Below are 18,596 nucleotides of genomic sequence, written 5' to 3' on the forward strand. Positions count from 1 at the left end.
TAATGGGACTAAATTAACGTTTGTGCACATGTGTTATATCATCTCAACCCAACCTAATAGGTTGGCGCCTGAGACGGAGTCAAGTCTAAATGATTTTGAAAATTTTTCTAATTTAAATATCCTTTTCAATTGTTCACTTATGATCGGAGCTCTTTCAGTTTCTGGTTTTATTTTTTAACTATATTTTTCTGCAGATCTCCAGCATTGGCGATTTTATACCACAGTTAGTTCATTGTTTTATGCTATTTGACACTGTACCTTTTGTGTGTGTTAAAGCTTTAATAAAAAGAATTTGAAAAACAAAAATTACAATCGGGCAAGTAAATTATTTTATTGCAGAAGGGATATATCCTGTCTCTTCTGCAAAAGGAAACCTGCCTGGTTGCAATATTTTTATTAGTAAAATTTAATTCTATCTTAAGGGCTAGTGATGTAAACTGTGATTAAAGAATGATAAATGAATGCATCTAATATACTGGAAAAAGAAAGTTATTTCATGTTTGAGGAGGTTACACCATATTACATAACTGCTAACCCATGCCAGATTTCAACACTTGACCCTGAAATACCAAACATACTTTTAGCATTAAAATTAATTCTTGTGGTCCCCCCTTCCTACAAGTCCTCATTGTTAGGCATATATAGATATCCAAAGCTTAGTACCGATTAACAGTACAGGACCATGGTATATCTCATTGTGATTCACCACTGTTGGCCAGTCTCTAGCCATTCAAAGGTTACAAGGCAGTCTGTAATTGCAAGGATAGATCACTGAATAAGAGCTTCCACTCACCCTGTCAAAGTGGAGCTGTACTCATGTGCATTGGCTCTCTGCTGTGGGGTGTCCGTACACTTTTACATTTGCACTAACAATAAAGAGAAGGTGATCTCCACAATAAATATTTAATTTTTATGCTAAAACTATTTTGGGCACTTTGGGCTACAGCTGTTATGTAAACAACCTTAACATTATTTTATTTACATTTAAAAAACATAATTGTGACTAATTTCTTAACTTTCAGTAAATGAATCCCCTGCTCATCTAAAGCCATGTTGTTTGGCTGGATTACATGAGAGTCCCATGGGACTGGACTGCCGCACTCGCAAAAAACATGTTCAGGAACAGGAATGTGCAGAATTATTCTATGAGTGTTGCATACATGCAGAACAGCTGAGAGAACAAATGAGCACGGATTTAGAATGGGAGAGATGTGAGTATGGATCCAAATTTTCTTGGATTTTATTTTGACTATGGTATTTGTATTGTAGTGTCATGTGATAAGTACTTGGTTTTTATACTTTGATCTCTCTATTTTCTTTGGTAACAGAGACTTGGCAAGCCACCAGTTTTTGTAAGGCACATGGATACTATCTAAATACCAACTCCAGAGCCTCTGTTATCTTTTTTAGGAAGTAATTATTCCATAGCCCTCGTAGCAACAGTCAGCGAGAACTTGTTTGAAAGCTCTTTAATGTTAAGAATGTATAAATATTTTACTTATGACCTTAGCACAGGTGCACTTTAAATGTGGTGACATGTTGCTCTTTCCCATCTCCAGCGGATGATTCTGAGGAAGAAGATGTACCAGAAGATGTTTCACCACGAAGTTACTTTCCGGAGAGCTGGCTATGGACCCTCTTTGAACTTAAAAATCCTAAAGCTGAATCAAAATCAAGGTATGAGATTCATATGCTGTCTGTAAATCACAAGTCAGCAATTTCAAATCCCTGAACAATATAAAATCCCAAGCCATCATTATCCCGATGTTCACCTCCTATGCGCATCTATAAAAAATGATAGAACTTTTTCACTTCCAGTCAAAATAAAATCATCAGGGCTCCCAGAAGTGTTTTTGGCCAACTGTGAGTATGCATAACATATTTGCATATTATTGTAAACTTAAATTGCAGTGTTGGCTCTCCCAGCAGTATATACAGTTTAAACAATGTTTTTCTATATACCAAACTTACACTTGTAGTCTCAGTTCTATACATCACAACAAGCTGGTCTCAAATTTAGAAGTTATGCATCCATTACACCCACAGATGTTAGGTATATGCAGTTCTCTGAAAAGGATATCAGATATTTATAGGAAGTAATTGAACACAAAGGCTTAGAACAAAAGAAGAAGGAATGTGTCGCTGGGATATAAAACAAATATAGATTTTTTTTTTTTAGTTTTTGACTTTAGGGACACTTTAAATGTGTGTGTAGTTTACACTTTCTGGGCTTTATTGTTAACTCATTCTGGAAATATATCATTTTCTAGCATTGTCACTGTGCCTTTACAACTCAATCTACCAAGCTCTGTCACCACATGGATAGTACAAGCAGTTAGTATAAAGAAAAATCAAGGTAAGAAAAAAATTAAACAACAATGTGAATATTGCATCTTGTAGATTAGAATCTGACTTGTAAAGAACATGTCAACTGTCTCTAAATTCATATTGCTGACAGTTCTTGCAAATACGACTTTGACAGGAACTTATAAAGTGTAAGACTGCTGAGAACAATTTGAACAATATGGAGCAATTGGAAAAATATTGTCAGCTGAGAACTTTTTTTTTTAATATTTCCTGCTTTAAGGTTGGTTAAAAGGAAACTCGCTGATGATTTGTTAGGCAACACTATAGAGGAAATAAAGAAAAAGATCACATAATGATACTTATTTACTAGAGCATTAAGAATCTTTAGACATTTATTTGTGTAAATAATCCCTTCAATCATCCAATTACATGAAAAAAAATCCTCTTCACAGTGAAAGCCCACACAATTGCATAAAAAATTAAAAATAAAAATAAAAAAAGGTTACAGGAATTTGCTTTTCACCGGATTGAAATGTGTTCTCCTGTCCTATAGTGTATCAGAATGCCTAATGTGTATTAGGCTGAAGATAGTCATTGATCTAGTTATGGTGCCTGGTCTCAAAACGGTCTCAGAACAATCCCAGTCTCAATAAATTTTAGGTTTATTTCACATGCATGTTTAGCTGTTATCCTGGAATACTCGTACAACAGTTAAATCTCACTACAAACGCACTGCAACCTGTAATATCTGTCCATCACATTTTGTGATTATGTAAATGTTGTAGGATTGCATCATTTTCCTAAATATCAAACCATTTGGTTTTAAATTTTGGCCAATGCTAGTAACTCTTTGTACTTTTTTAAAATCCAGGAATTTGTGTATCTAATGCATACCCGTTGACCGTCTCCATGAAATTCTTTGTTGACCTAAGAATACCTTATAGCATTAGAAGAAATGAGCAAGTACAAATTCGGGCAATCGTTCACAACTATTTTCAAGATAGGAAGAAGGTAATTGTATTTCCAAATGCATCTTTCATTAGATGTACATTCAAAAAAATTGGTACTATTACATCAAGGTTAAAAACAGCACTTTGTTATTATTAATCGATAAAACAGATAAATGCATTAAAAGTTTTTTGTGTCAACCTTATTGACCTGTCTCAAAATCCAAACTCAACACGTTTGTAGACCTCCTGCAATATGCACCAACGGATGCACACTGAAGGGATCACATAGAGAGCTAGACCACCAAGACAACTTGTCCCATGTATACTTTAAAGCAGCCTTAAGACAATCTCACACATAATTGCCTTACAAATTAAAACTATCTGTTTTTATTAAGAGGTGAGTGGTGGAAGGAAATTAGATCATTGTATTTTGGAAGCATCAATTATGATGTAAGAGATTCTGAATATATATAAAAACTGATATATATATATATATATATATATATATATATATATATATATTTATATATGTATATATTTGCCACAATTGGGGACTTAGCAGTAACCAGGTCTTCTCCAGAGCCTAGTTAGGGGGTGAGAATGTTGCACTGCTGGTTACCGCCAGGTTGCAGTGCTTGGCCACACCAGGCTGGGCAGGATAATACGGCGTAGCAAATCACTAGGCGGCAGAATTGTCAAGGAAGGCCGGGGTTGAGGCAGGCACCAAGCAAGTCAGGTCAGGTCACAAGCCAGGGGTCAAATACCAGGGATCCAGGAAATAGACACTGGGGCCACCGCAAAAACTGGTAACACAGGGGACACTGGAAGTGACAGGAGGCACTGGTGACATGGGGATAACCACAGACACAGAGGAACACTGGAACAGCACAAGGGAATTGCTGAAAACAACAGACTGGGCAACAAGGGTTTAACACAGGAGTTGGACAGAGAAAGCACTAAATTAATCAACAGATGTAGAGGAAATTAGGCCAAGGAGGCTTATCACTACAAGACACGTTAGACACGTTAAAGAACTAAGTTGGGGTACCTATTTTTACCTGAAAAAACATTGACTCAAGTATAAACCTAGAGTACAAAATGTGGTTATCACTTTTAACATTCAAAACAGTATTCAAATGAAATGCCAATAAAATAATGAAAATAATGTGAATAATGAAAATAATAGGATTGAATTAAATTGAAATTCAATACACATACAATACACCCCCCCCCCTTTTTTTAACAGCTTAAAGTATTTTATTATTTTAAGTTGGTTACTCTTGACTTGAAACTCTTGTCTTGGTTGGCAAAAGTTCATTATATACTTTACAGGAGGACACATCATTATCTACTTGAGTGACACCAGTATAAACCAAGATTTTTAAAAAAAACTTTTCCGGTTAAAAAAAAAATCTTAGTTTATACTCCAATATAGATATAAATACCTTACTATTGTGTACTTGATATACCATGAGTATAACTAACTACCATCTAACTAACAATGTTTAGGAATTTCATGTGGTAAAATATTGTAATACTTTTTTTTTTAATGTACAGGTGACAGTGAAATTCTCTTATACTGAAAATGTATGCAGTTTAGCTACCAAATCAAAAGGTTATCAAGTGCCCGTGGACATAAAACCACTATCTAGAAAAGTGGTGAACTATGTTATAATTCCTTTAAAAGCAGAAAAAATTGACATTGAAGTTCAGGTTTACGGGCCAGGCATTAGAGACAAAGTGAAAAAAACCATTGATGTGTTGGTATGTAAATATTTGTTTTTAAAATACTACTATAACTCTTTTCCTACTTTAACAACTATATAATTGTACATTATGTATTTTAAAAATTGTGATCTAATATAAATGTCTACTGTATATAGCTGGATACAATAGAAGCATTGTGTTGCCATTTATTTGAATGCCAATTGCCATAATTTGGTTCTAATATCTGTAGGCGCTTGATTCATGCATAGATAGTACACAGAAAATACATTTTTTTTTATCAGCCTCCAATAAAAAATACATTTAAACAATGTCAGCAAGAACCTTATGGGTTGGTCAGTTATAAACCAGCCTTTCTGGAAAAAGGTATTATTACCTTTTGGCTTTAAGAGGTTTAAAGTGACCCACGACTTTGTGTTTTCTCTAGAGTCCTTTAGAGTCTGGATCTGCACACATTTTTAGTACTTTTCTAATCTGGCCTGTTTGTGGCCCTCAAACAATAGAGTTGAGAACTCTTGATTTACTATTCTTTTTCACAGTACTTGTATATAGGATATTGTAAACTTTCTATTTCTCCCTCCCTTTCCTATGTCACAGATACAAAGCAGGTTCTAGATAGCCTTATCAATCCTTTCCTAAATTTCTGGAGTTAAGAATTTTAATGGCATGGGTCATTTGAAATATTTCTATGAAAAGTAAATAAAATCTTTGAAATGGCTTAACAATATACTTTGTGTGATAAGAATTTGTTAAACGGTTATAAATATTCCTTTGAACAGAATCCCTGATTTTTGTTTTTCCTTTTACATGCACTGTCTTGCATTTTTTTAGCCAGAAGGAAAGCTTGTGAGGAAGAAAACATTTAGCAAAGTGGTGAATCCTGAAGGTTGGTTTATTTCAGTCATTTAAGGTGGGATACTAATAACTTGTATGTCATATTGTTGAAATGCAAAAATTATTTTGAAAACTATTGACCAAAAATGGGAACAAATAAGTAAATACTAGGAAAATGGAAAAGCATATAAATGTTCATAGATTAGGTAGCATAAAAGGTACACATTGAAAACATGAATAAAAACATAAATGGATATAAAAGTATACAAAATAGCAGGAGAATAAGTTACAAGTGGTAATTGCATTTATCCACAAATTACATGGAGCAATGAAAATCTTCTAACACAAGTATAGTTATAAAATAGTGTTAATATTGAGCTTTTTAATTTAAAGGTGTTTAAAGTGTACAGGTCTAATTAATAGGTCTCTTAATAAGACAATTTATTAAACTGCTCAGCATTTGTGCAAGGTGAAAGGTATGTTTTCTATGGCTGGCTCCCCAGTCCTGAACAAACTAGCATTCATTTCAAATCTAAGCCACTTGCAAAATATTTACCTTATGGTGAGGTGATTGATTTCAATTAGTTTGTCAATCTTTACAAATCCCTTGGCAGGTAATAACAAATCCCTTGTGTAAATTTAAGGGAAACTCCATTTTTTCCAGGTGACAAATCTGCATTTTGTTTATTTACATTATGAAATGAATTTGATAGATATGTGGAAACTGATATTAGTTTTTACTTTATCTTGTAATATGCAAATAGCTATTATGCTTGTAACATTCTGCAATTATTTTTCAGGGAGATCTGAGTTGGTACATTTAAAGAAAGAAGAATTAGAGGGAATGGTTCCTAACAGCCCTGCCAACTACTTTATTAGTGTACAAGGTATAATATAAATGTATAAAAACATGGTCAATAAACAACTGGCATGCTTGATTTTGTGGACAGGAGACATTTTTATTCAAGGCCACCTTTGCCTTTGTAGACACATGCACTAGTGGTTGAAGAGGTGGTTGTGAAGTGCAGTCCCTCACCTCTTCCTTTCTTTGTCCCTAATGTCTTCACTTCAGCTGGGTAAAAACAGGGCATAACACCAATGGAGCTGCCCTCCACTCTAATATTACAGTTCCCAGTGTCTGACTTCCTGTCTACTCCCTGCTAACCACATACCAGCATTATCCTAAATCTTGCCCACTGTCTAGCAATCATGGGCCAGTGGTCTCTGTGTCAGAATGACATGCCAAGTACTGATAGTATGTGGTTTCTTGCCAAGGGCACTGGATCTGTAAAGTGTATTTGGAATGAGGACAGTTTGCTAGTTTACCGAAAAAGGTAAGTGATGGCTGGTGTGTAATAGTAAATTGGTGTAGGTATTGTGTAGGTGTTTGCATATATATGCAAAGCAGGCCTTTGGTTAGTGTGACCGCTGAACTCCCTTGCACTCTACATTACTCACTCTTTCCACCCTATTACACTATACTTGCTACTGTCCCCTTCACTCAATGTTACATATTAATTGAGTGCATCATCTTATGTGTTTTTATTTGGTAAAAACTGCAAGACTTGGGGATGTGGCCTGCCTTTTGTCTATTCATATGTAAATCTGGCCCTGCATTCATTATTATTTGAGTGTATACCAAGCTTATGAACCATACCTCATAGCTACTTTAAAACCTTTTGTAGATTAAACATAATAAATATATCTCTTAAATACTTTTTTTTATACCCATAGCAGGTTAGTGTACTCTGGAATAATTGTCTTTTTTTCAGGAGACATAATGGGGGAGAGTTTGCTGGGCATTTTAGATGAGTCTTATCTCGGCAGCCTCATCTATTTACCCACTGGCTGCCCAGAACAAAATATGTTCAAAACCTCTACAAATGTAATCGGAGTTAAGTATTTGGATGCCAACAAGAAATGGGATGCTGTTGGAGCTGAGAAAAGGCTGAAAGCCATTTCAAATATTGAGCACGGTACAGTTATCTAAATTTTAATATACTGCTGTACGTACAGGGGACTGATGTGGATAAAATATTTTATGTATAAATAATTTTTTTTTCTTTGATGCATAAACATTACCATGCAGTGCATTACTTAGGCAGTGTTTGAATTTAAGAACTATGATCCATAAGCAGTACACATCAAATTGTGACCTAATTTGGTTTGTTACATGAGCACACAGAACACACATATTAACAATAAAGATACACAAATCAAGTGTAGATGTTATCATTCAAGAAAATATATATTTCCAGGTCATTTTCCAACTAGCATAAAAGGAAAAATGTATATGTGGGCAGGGTAAAATACAAAACAATAAAGTTCCCCAGTGCACTTTGCAGTTTGCCAGCTAGGAAGTGTGTTGGAGAACCATTGTATTGTTTTGTATATGTCCTGAACACATGCCCTAATACAACGAAGATCCATTTATATGGTTAGATAATATGCATGTCTCATACAAGAAAGGTGTGAAATACACAACACAATTATTGTTGAACTCTTACTTTTCTCTGTTATACAACACACTCATCTATCTATTAGGTAATGTCTGCTGCAATCTCCTAATTTAAAAGCTGTCGTATGGAAAATCAAAATGTTGTGTGAAAAAGTGTTATTTATACACAATATGCACAATACAATTGTTTCCTATCTTCCAAAGATTACTAGTAATTACAAATCTAAAACATTTTCATTTGATATGGAAATTTTATTAGTATTTTTTTTTTATTCTGGAACAGGTTATATGAAGCAGCTGACTTATCGTTTGCCCAATCATTCTTTTCAAAGCACATGGTAAGATCCTGTATTCCACCAATATTTTTTTTTTTTGCTTTTTTTTTACTAACTATTGACAAAGATAAAAGATAAAGAAAATATTAGTTTAATTTTCTGCTTATTTTTTTTTATATATATGTGTGTGTGCGTATATATATGTATATATCCATATTTACAGAAAATGGGTACCAATAGTGTATTGTCTTCTGTTGTATAGTAAAAAAAGCCCTTCTATGCACCTAAATTACTTCACATTGTTTCACACAGATTACCTCACCTCCCCTTTGATGTACTATCTCTGATTAAAACGTTACTGCTTCTGACCACTTTTATATTGCTGTATTCTCTGCAGTATCCTAAGTCTTGCAGGAAGCCAAGAATCATTTTTAGGCCTAACAATGCTCATTACATTGCCCTGCTGCTGCTCAAATGCAGGTGCGAGATTGGGTGACGTAGGTTGGGAAGAAAACTTGCTGATCACAGAAAGGCTCCTTCTGTGCATACCCAAGAGCCTTCCGGGATCCTGGAGGCTATGTGCTACTATTAGTTCTCAATTGCCGAGGTGATCGAGAATTAAGTGGGTGGTGCTGCACTTTTTTTTTTTTTTTTTTTTTTATGGACTTGTTGCACTTAAAAAACACAGAATTAAAAAAAAACAAACAAACTAAGAGACATGATTAAAAATAGCATTAATAAAACTTACAGAAAAATAGATGTAAAAAAATTGTAGTGTAAGTTTGAAAAAAGTGTGAATTTGTAAAGCATGCCCCAAATCTATAATAGTGGTAAAGTGAACTAAAGCTTCCTGTTTTAACATTCATTAAAATTTTGAAAAATGTATACTAATGTTACTACTTGCATTATCTTCTTTAGGCTGACTGCGTATGTGGTGAAAATATTTGCTATGGCTTATGATTTAGTGGGAATTGACCAAAACATGCTTTGTAACAGTTCTAAGTGGCTGGCCAGCAAACAGAAACAAAGCGGGGAATTTTTTGAATATGGGCAAGTTTATACAAAAGCAATGCAGGTAGTACATTATAATTTTTTTTAGAGTATCATAATATTCTTGTATTCTTTTTCTTTTCTAATGTATACATATAATCATATATGACAAATCACTTGTTATTCCTAGTGTATAAGAGACACTTTTGGAATCCATAGTACCTATTACAAGTACACAAGGCTGAATGACCTCTGGTTCCAATATTGTCATGCTAATATTGTACTTTCTGATGTCAGGTTAATATTTGTATGTAACAGCCAGTGCCTTGCACTTTTACCAGTTTGATAAGTTTATTATTTGCCCTGTAATTTTTTTTGGCAGCCAATAAAAGCCTATCAAAGGAAAGGAAATGCTCATACTATTTGTCAGTAGTTGAACAATCAGATCAGTAAGTGAAAACTCCCTCAAACTGTGAGAAGTTAGCGTGCAGTGAAATTGGAGTAAACAATTTAGTTATAGAAGAGGTGCCAGTAAAAATGTGCAAATCTGAAGGTAAAGTTGGAGTTCAGGTGTAAGTTCTGTAGTACATAGTTTTTTTTTTTTTGATAAATAGGTATAACTGGGTTCAGTGCTATCCTCAAAGCTTCTCACTATCATTTTTGGGTTGCCAGCAGTTGCTCTACAATGATATCATCTTACACTTTTTTTAAATCCTTGATAATATGTGATGTTGGATGAATAACACTAAGAAGAATTGAACATAAAAAGGTCAAATAAAAACCTAATTGACAGAAATATATTATAACATGCATATTCACAGTATCATACTGACAAAATCAGAACCAGAAATATGTTAGCTGAGCCAGACGCAGATTGGTACAGCCAGAATCACTAAGACAACTCAATATTGTGTAAAAACAATATAGGAGACACAGATTGTATAGACTGAGGTTCTAGGTTCTACATCATAAGTTCCAAGTATAAGTGTTAAAGTGTAAATTTTTAGCACACCAAAGAAGCTTAATAAGCAATGCATGGGCAACATCAATAAAGATGTTTGGATAGATTGATAGGGAGAGCAGCATCCTGGGGCCTTTCATTAAATATTAGAATATTTCACTGATTGTTAGGAGTATGAGATGCAGGTTCTTGGTAAATCCTCATCTGCCCTGGCAACTAGGCTACTAGAGGTTACAAAAAAGGGAACTATTCAGACATATATATTAGTGAATGTGAACAAAGGGCCATTTACAACTTAAATAAATGTAGAATGCATGGCAGGTCCAGTATAGAGGAAGTTTGTGCTTAAAATCAACAGGAGCTCCCTTTTTCTTTGGGAAGACTTTTACCTTTTTTTGTTAAAGCGCTTTGTTGGATAAAGAATAGGCTAGTAAGGAAAAAAAAAATACTTCTTTTGAAGGGCCATATATGTGCAAAGGGAACTACTTGTTTAGGGTTTTGTTATCCACTTTGTTTGCCAGGAGTAAAGGGATAAGTAATCCTTTACATCTATTGGCTTGCTGTCATTTCATCTGAACACCTTGCAAGCAGGAGTTCCCTCATTCTAATTACTCCTAAATACCTTGGATCCCACCTCTCTTTTAAGGAATATTAGGACATGAGGTCACTAAGTCTTATCTTTCTCAATAATTCCTCTGAGGAAGCCATATGGCGAAACGCATCGGATCATAGGACATTAACCTGACCACCATTTAAATAAATAGGGATCTAATTTGTCTAGTTGATTGGTCCTTTATCCCATAAAATACTAATGGGGATGCCTACTCCTAAATATTGTATGTATCTTTCACCAATTGTTTTTGCTGTACCAATCACTTTAATATCAATATAATCACTTACTGCTTAAAACAACACCTTCTACTTTCTTCATTTGAGAGGATTTTGTATCTATACCAATTGATCAGATTCATTAAAAGCACTGATAATTAAATACATTTGCTTGATTATGCAGAAATCCAGATCTGGGCATAAAGATGACAGGAATATAACACAGTTTGAGTTTTCAAGGAACACAAGCCCATCAGGCTTCACCTAAAATTAAAGTGCTACTTTTAAATGCTATTTGTGTTGTAGCCCCTGACTTACTAGTCAAGTGTCAAATGTCAGAGCCTCTACTGCTTACCAATATTCTGTAATTTCAAAGTTAGGCAGGGACTTAATTTCAGTTGGGATTTTTTTTTTGTAAAGCCTAGACATAAGATCCAAAATGCTCTACAGAAACACATGCTAGCTTACAAAACCCTCAGAGTTCTTTTGGTGCTTCAATATGGGGAGCAATAAAATACCTAATAAACAATAAAATACACAATAAAAAAACGTTCTGAGTTAAATGTCTGGCCTCACTTTTAGTACTGGATACCCCCCCTACTACTGGCTTAGTACTTTATGATATGTTTATTTGCTGTACTTAAACTTTTCCTTTGGAAAGCATTGGGAAAACCTGTTCTTTCTTTGCATCTTCAGGGTGGATTAATTGGGTCTAAATCCTCAACCTCTCTCACCGCTTATGTTCTAATTGCATTAGCTGACGTAAAAGAAATATGTGGTGATAAAGTAAGTACCAAGTTGACTATTCAAGTACTACAGACAGTTACATTTTATTAAATTGTAAACTTATTATATGATTGAATCTATAAAAATTTCACATTGGCCTGCAAAGTAAAAGGAACATCTATGAAAAGTGGAGATGCAGGTATCAGACAGATTGATCCAAGGAATTGTGTTGATTTAACAATGAGTATTTGTCAAGGTAAGCAGATACAAACCCGTGTGTTTAATAAAATGTATCTATAGCCATTTTTTTCTTTTGGATAAAGAAGAGAAGAGTTAGCAAACATTTTAAATTTTTACTGTCTCTGTCCCAGCTAGGGTAATCCAACCTTCCTATTTCTTCTGCTGTGGTGCCAACTATGTAACAGACTTCCTCAATGGGAAACAGATGGCAAAACATGAAATCATTTTTAAGATATCCTAAAATAATAAGTAAAACAATAATATACTTTAAAATTGTAATAAAAATAGTTTTAGTATAACTTAAAAACAACTTGCTGTCAGTGTATATTATTATCATATTCTGCTAGACATACACATACCATTCTCTAAATTATTCTGTTTATCCTTAGGAAGTTAAAGACGCAATAATAAAAGCAAGGGGATATCTTGAAAACATACTTCCATCTTTGAAAGAAACATACAGTGCTGTAATCACTTCATATGCCCTTGCTCTAGTTGGAAGCACTAAAAATGAAGATTTCATCGATCAATTTGCAGATAAATGTTAGTATGTACACAATGATATTTGCATTTTTTATGTTTTTTTATTTTGGGTAATTTTCAATGTTGCTAAAAGGTACATTTTGGTAAGCAGTTTTTACAGACACAATTTTTTTTTTCTTGGGTCACTTGGGGATTTGTGCTGCCTAGGCATATGTGCGAGGCCTATGTATTGACTTGCATTATAAATAATTTCATCATTCCATCTAAGTATTTAAAATAATTTAATTTGGTTTTTATGTTTATGCCGTTCTTTAAAGCTGGTTCCGTATGGGTTGTGCAGAATTCACATCATTTCACGGTGGAAGCTACTGGCTATGCCCTACTTCTGAAACTGAAACAAAAAAAGTATGACCAAGCCCATAAAATAGCCAACTGGCTTGTAAGCATGAGGACTTTTGGAGGAGGCTACGAGTCTACACAGGTGACTCTTCTTTAGGAACAGGCTATCATACAGAATAATTTTTAGTATTGGTAAACTCATTCACCTATTTGTTATTTGTGTTCCTGGCCTTTTTTTTTAAAAGTAAATCTTTGCAATCACTGACTATTCGAAAAAAAAGAAAGAAAGAAAAGAAACAAATGTTTCTAATATACGACAATTCATCCTGGAACTGGGTTAATCATGTACAAAATTATTGCAAGTCTTTTATGCAAAATAGTATTATTATAGTATAATAATAGTATAGTAATGCAATTAATAGTATTCCCCTTCACTGCTCTCCTTGCAGTTACAGAAAAGAGTAATGTATGGTGGTACATACGACAGAATTACGCAGTGCTTTACAAAGTCCATAGTCATGTCACAAACTGTCTCCCAAAGGGGCTCACAATCTAATGTCATATGTCATCACTGTAGCCTAGTTTTTTGAGGGAAAGCCGATTAACATAACTGCATGTTTTTTGGGATGGTCATCTGTATTTCCATATCCTCTCTTCCAGGGAGAATTAGCCATGTCTGTATAATTATTTTATATATATATATTGTGACAGACGGCCAAAAAAATCACAGGGTTTGGTCCAGGATGACCGGTACATTTGCCCCAGATACAGGTTATACGCAGAGTATTTTTCTGTTTAGTCAGTTTTCCTTTTAACCTGAAGGTGGGGTTTGAAGTACCAGGCTTCATGGTCAGGTGGGGGAGCTAAAGAGGCCTGGGTATGATCAGGTGTAACTGTCTCACCTGAAATGCATCCCAGCTCCCAGCCTGCTTATTCCTGGGGCTCTCTTGGCTGCTGAGCTGGGAGGAGGTCCAAGGAGAACTGGGAACTGCTGTTTGTTTTATTTTGCCTGTTTTGTGTGGAAATTGTGTTAAGTGAAATAAACATGCTGGCCCTGCTTCCTGCTCACAATAAATATACACATATATATATATATATATATATATATATATATATATATATATATTTATATGCACCTAATTCTTTATCTTCTTTAAGTCAGCATATTACAGAAAAATATTTTACATTTTTACCAGAACACTTTATTTTCCAATTTTAGACCACTGTGGTAGCACTGCAAGCTTTGACTCAGTATAAAACTGATGCTGCTATTGATCCAGACATAAATTTAAATGTTCAACTTATTGTAGAAGGAAGGGCAATGCCTTTGGAATATACTATTCAAAACCAGGATGCATATTTGGAGAGAACAAATAAGGTATGTGTCATATATCTGTCTTAGAACTGAACAGCCATGTATATTTTTAGTGAACAATACAAATTATATCTGATCTTTATTAGTTTAATCCAATGTATACACTTGAATTAGCACCTGATTTTACCCAAGTTTATTGTCTTATTTCAAGGGAGGCCTTTCAAAGCTGAAGAGTTACAAAAGAGCTTATTAATTAACACAAAAATATACATCATACACTGAAATTTAAAAAAATGAAATTTTCGTTTCCATCTGTGTCCTACATGGAGAGTTAAACCTTCAATTTTGGGGTTGCTATGAGCAGAAAATATATCTAACTATGACAAAGGAGGCAATACAAAAATAGTAAAAAAATACTATGTGTCGTATACATATAAAGTTCTACTTTAATCTGGCCATAGACATCAATGAATGACAAGGTATGCCTATTGTTTGGCCATTATCTGGAGGTCTTAAGTTGTTCTTCTGGAAGAAAGAGTTTCTTCTTACACTTTGGCTGCATCAAGAGGTTGTAATTTCATTTCTATTGGCATTATTCATTAGAGACAGGAGAAGTGTACATTTACCTGCATGAAACTGAATCTGAACATAGGAAAATTGGTAAGCTTCTAGCTATATGTAGTGCTTCACCACTTCATCCCACTTCTATTCACCACTTCTATAATGATTGTCTACAGGCCAGGTGTGAACTACGACTATTATGAGTAAACATGCTACCACCTTAATTTTATATACCCAACCATTTGCTGAATAAGTTCCTTTTTCTGACCACTACATTTTCAAGACTGTAAGGAACAAGGCTGCAAACCATTGTATGAGCGAAATGTCATAATCAAATAGTTACTTGTTTTATGAAAACAATTAGAATTTTGCTTCCTAAGCGCACGCTATATATATATCAGACAAACTTGGCACAAAAGTAAAAGGAAATTGTTCTTTAAAAAGACTATTACATAAAGAAAAAATGTACTATCAGCTGGACATTTCCTTTGAAGTAGGACCACACTAATATATTGTCCTCAAATGTGTGTGCTGTTAATGTATACAACAAATGATTCTATTGTTTGTTACATTAGGCTAGATATATGATTAGGTACCATACATTACAAATAATCTAATTTCTAGAGTTCAGGGTACAAGTAATGTTTAATTTGTTTCAGATTCCAGCAAACAGGGATTTCACTTTCAATATAACAGGAAGTGGACAGTGTACGTTAACGGTCAGCTTCTTTTTTTTTTTTTTTAAATGTGTTTATTAATTTTAAAAAAGTTAGACAATATACAGAAATAGATCACAGATAACTCGATATATAAGAAATTAAAAAAGAAATGAAAAAAATGGCAAAGGAAACCCAAATTTACAGGTGGAGAGCATAATGAGAAAATGGAAAGAAACTCATACAGTATGTGAAAATCTGGAGATGGAGTGCAAAAAGGGGTGGGGGCAGGAGCCTCTAATGACCTGAACAAGTTCAGGCTGTAATCCCAATCTTTATCAAAGGTAATGTATTGTTTAATTTCCAGGTTAGCTTGTAATGTCTTATTATCCAATTAAGTTTGGCAATTAAGAAATCTTAGGTTTATGGAAGTTGACTTCCAGACCTTGGCAAGTGAGATGTGATCTGCCAAAAAGAAGTATCAAATCTGTCAGAGGATGGTCATAGGCACTTGTTAGTTATGCTTAAATATGGCTAATTCTGGAGCCATATTAGATTGTAAGTAACTGTAAACAGTAAATGGTATACCTCAAACCAAAACTGCTGTGCTATAGGGTGCAGACACTGCCCCTGATTCATCATTGAAATCCGCGATCGCTGGAAGCGCGAAAGTACGCGCGACCAGCGATCACGGATTAACGCTGTCCGGGACTCGAGTGCGTGCGTACACTCGCATCCTGCATCACTGCCAGCGGGATTCCTGCCTTGCGCAATAGGGGTCGCGAATCTGCCATTTCAGACAATTACATTTCAGCTGCGCGATTAAGGAGGATCTAAGCACAATGGTGAGATCATAGCAATTAATTAGCGCGCACCAATAGAATCTTTTGTCTGTCTCTCCCCCCACCTCCTCCAGATACTGTGTCAGACCTTTCCCCCAGATAGCACTCCATACAAGGGTATGTGAGGAAAAGAGAGTAAGCAAAGCTTTAATGAGGGCTTTAAAGTTTTTTTGGGAAAGCACTTGAAAAAAGGTGCCAGGAAAGGAGTTCCTGTGCGTTCACTGAGAAACCTGGATGATCCAGCAAACCTTGAATGGATCTGGTCCAGGATTGAAAATATTTATCATGAAGACAATATAATATAATATAATTTTTTCAAAATCCATTCCAAGTTTGCTGAGTCACCCAGGTTCATGCAGGATAGTCTATCATCTTCAGTTCTGCTAAGCTTTAAAAAAAAAAACTTCTTATAAAACTTGTGCACATTATTGTGTATTTGCTCTAATACCAAGGAATACTATATACAGCACACATAGAATGATATGTTATGCCAGTGTGATTTTCTAATATTGCTCTATTATAATTTTCTAGCATCACTGAAGCAAGCCTTTCTCAGAATAAGGCTTCTGTCTGCCCCTCTGAATCCCACTAACTACTTATAAATCTAAATTGGAGGCTTGTCTAGCTTGTATGCCAGACAGGGATTGATAAATTACTTTGGCTATTCACAATTATTTATATTGAAAAAAAAAAACACAGCATAACGGTAATTTTTAGTTGTTTTCATAAATTATCCCATGTCAATTGGATCTAGATTTGTTCATAATTTTCTTGTATACAGATAGCATTCCCTATTGTGACAGCTGTGCACTTTTTAGATTGGCCACTAGGTGGCAGAACGAGTCATTGTTTTAGTATGAACTGAAATGAAAAGTTTAGAGATATTTCACCATGTCAGCAAATTTCAGACAAATTCACAGGGGAATCATTTATAAATACAACACTTAGTGTTTGTTCCGATATTACAAATAATGTCAGGCTGTCTAACTAGTAGTCACAAAAATTCATGTCGGACAAATCAGACTTCTAGTTATTGCAAGGGCTCCAAGACAGTCTAAAGCCAATAGCTATTAGTTAAATTTATGTGCTTCACAATTAAATACAGATGTCAGATTTGTGCTTTGTATTTTTTAAATACATGCGTATAATATATTGGAAAGCAAATTTAAGTGGTATGATCCATATATATCCATGTCCATATATCCAGGATAGCTAGATCCATACTGTTTATTTAATTATCTTTTGGAGCCCAGATAGCTTGAAAACTATAAATTTATATTCAATGTGTGACTTCAGTACTAGTGTTGACTTTTTGCTTAAATTTTGTTTTAGGTAATGACTGTTTATAACTCTTTACTTACTTCTGAAAAGAAATGTAAAGGATTTATTTTCCAAGCAGAGGTCACAGCAGATGGTAAGTCTGAAATGTACATACCACATCTGTAATTCTTAGGCATAACTCACCGAAATATGTCTAATATTGAATACATTTAATAATAAAATTTAAATAACAAGGCGCTTGAGCTACCTACTGCCACCCACTGACATGGAAGAGTATTACATTACTCTGCCAGTCACTACAGCACAGGCACTCAACAATGATAATTGGATAATTTCCCACGGTACACCTGAAGATCTCTCACGGCACACTAGTGTGCCACGGAACAGTGGTTGAAAATCACTGGTTTATACTACCAAAGGTGTATCCATTCATTGAGCAGGTTGAAATTTGGAAAGTTCTAGAAGTAAAATATAAAACTAATGTGATAATTAGCGGTATGGAACATAGTGTGTGTATATGTATATATAAATATATAATATAAATAAATATATATAAATAACCTTTTTATTGTTGCCTATCCTTTATATCTTAATCCCCTACACAGCAAAAATCAGACTCAGAGGTTGCGTTCTAGGAAATGTAAAAAGTTACATTGAGCTGCACAAAGCTGCCAGTCTTTCATTATTATGGGCACTGGATGCTGGATGATAGGGTGTTTAGGCACACATTTAGAAGAGGTTCTTCAGTCTTGGAGAACTTTAAAATATTTGGTCCGATATATGATACACCAATCTGTGTGAGTTGAAGAGCTGGTCTCTTCCATT

General features: G+C 34.5%; 1 protein-coding gene across 1 annotated transcript in view; it reads left to right on the top strand.

Moving 5' to 3' along the window:
• The window catches only part of LOC140326734 (complement C3-like), a 53,194-nt gene that overhangs the window by 28,191 nt on the left and 6,407 nt on the right, over window positions 1–18,596 (top strand). The window contains exons 17-32 of the mRNA XM_072405603.1: window positions 1,023–1,211; window positions 1,560–1,677; window positions 2,271–2,356; window positions 3,179–3,318; window positions 4,815–5,021; window positions 5,814–5,868; window positions 6,617–6,703; window positions 7,589–7,792; window positions 8,558–8,612; window positions 9,468–9,624; window positions 12,025–12,114; window positions 12,684–12,837; window positions 13,095–13,258; window positions 14,336–14,494; window positions 15,652–15,711; window positions 17,823–17,904. Coding sequence (XP_072261704.1) covers window positions 1,023–1,211; window positions 1,560–1,677; window positions 2,271–2,356; window positions 3,179–3,318; window positions 4,815–5,021; window positions 5,814–5,868; window positions 6,617–6,703; window positions 7,589–7,792; window positions 8,558–8,612; window positions 9,468–9,624; window positions 12,025–12,114; window positions 12,684–12,837; window positions 13,095–13,258; window positions 14,336–14,494; window positions 15,652–15,711; window positions 17,823–17,904 — 2,007 coding nt within the window. The remainder of the gene's footprint in view (window positions 1–1,022; window positions 1,212–1,559; window positions 1,678–2,270; window positions 2,357–3,178; window positions 3,319–4,814; window positions 5,022–5,813; window positions 5,869–6,616; window positions 6,704–7,588; window positions 7,793–8,557; window positions 8,613–9,467; window positions 9,625–12,024; window positions 12,115–12,683; window positions 12,838–13,094; window positions 13,259–14,335; window positions 14,495–15,651; window positions 15,712–17,822; window positions 17,905–18,596) is intronic.

The sequence above is a fragment of the Pyxicephalus adspersus genome, chromosome 3, assembly GCF_032062135.1.
Source record: "Pyxicephalus adspersus chromosome 3, UCB_Pads_2.0, whole genome shotgun sequence".
In the NCBI taxonomy this organism is placed as follows: Eukaryota; Metazoa; Chordata; class Amphibia; order Anura; family Pyxicephalidae; genus Pyxicephalus; species Pyxicephalus adspersus.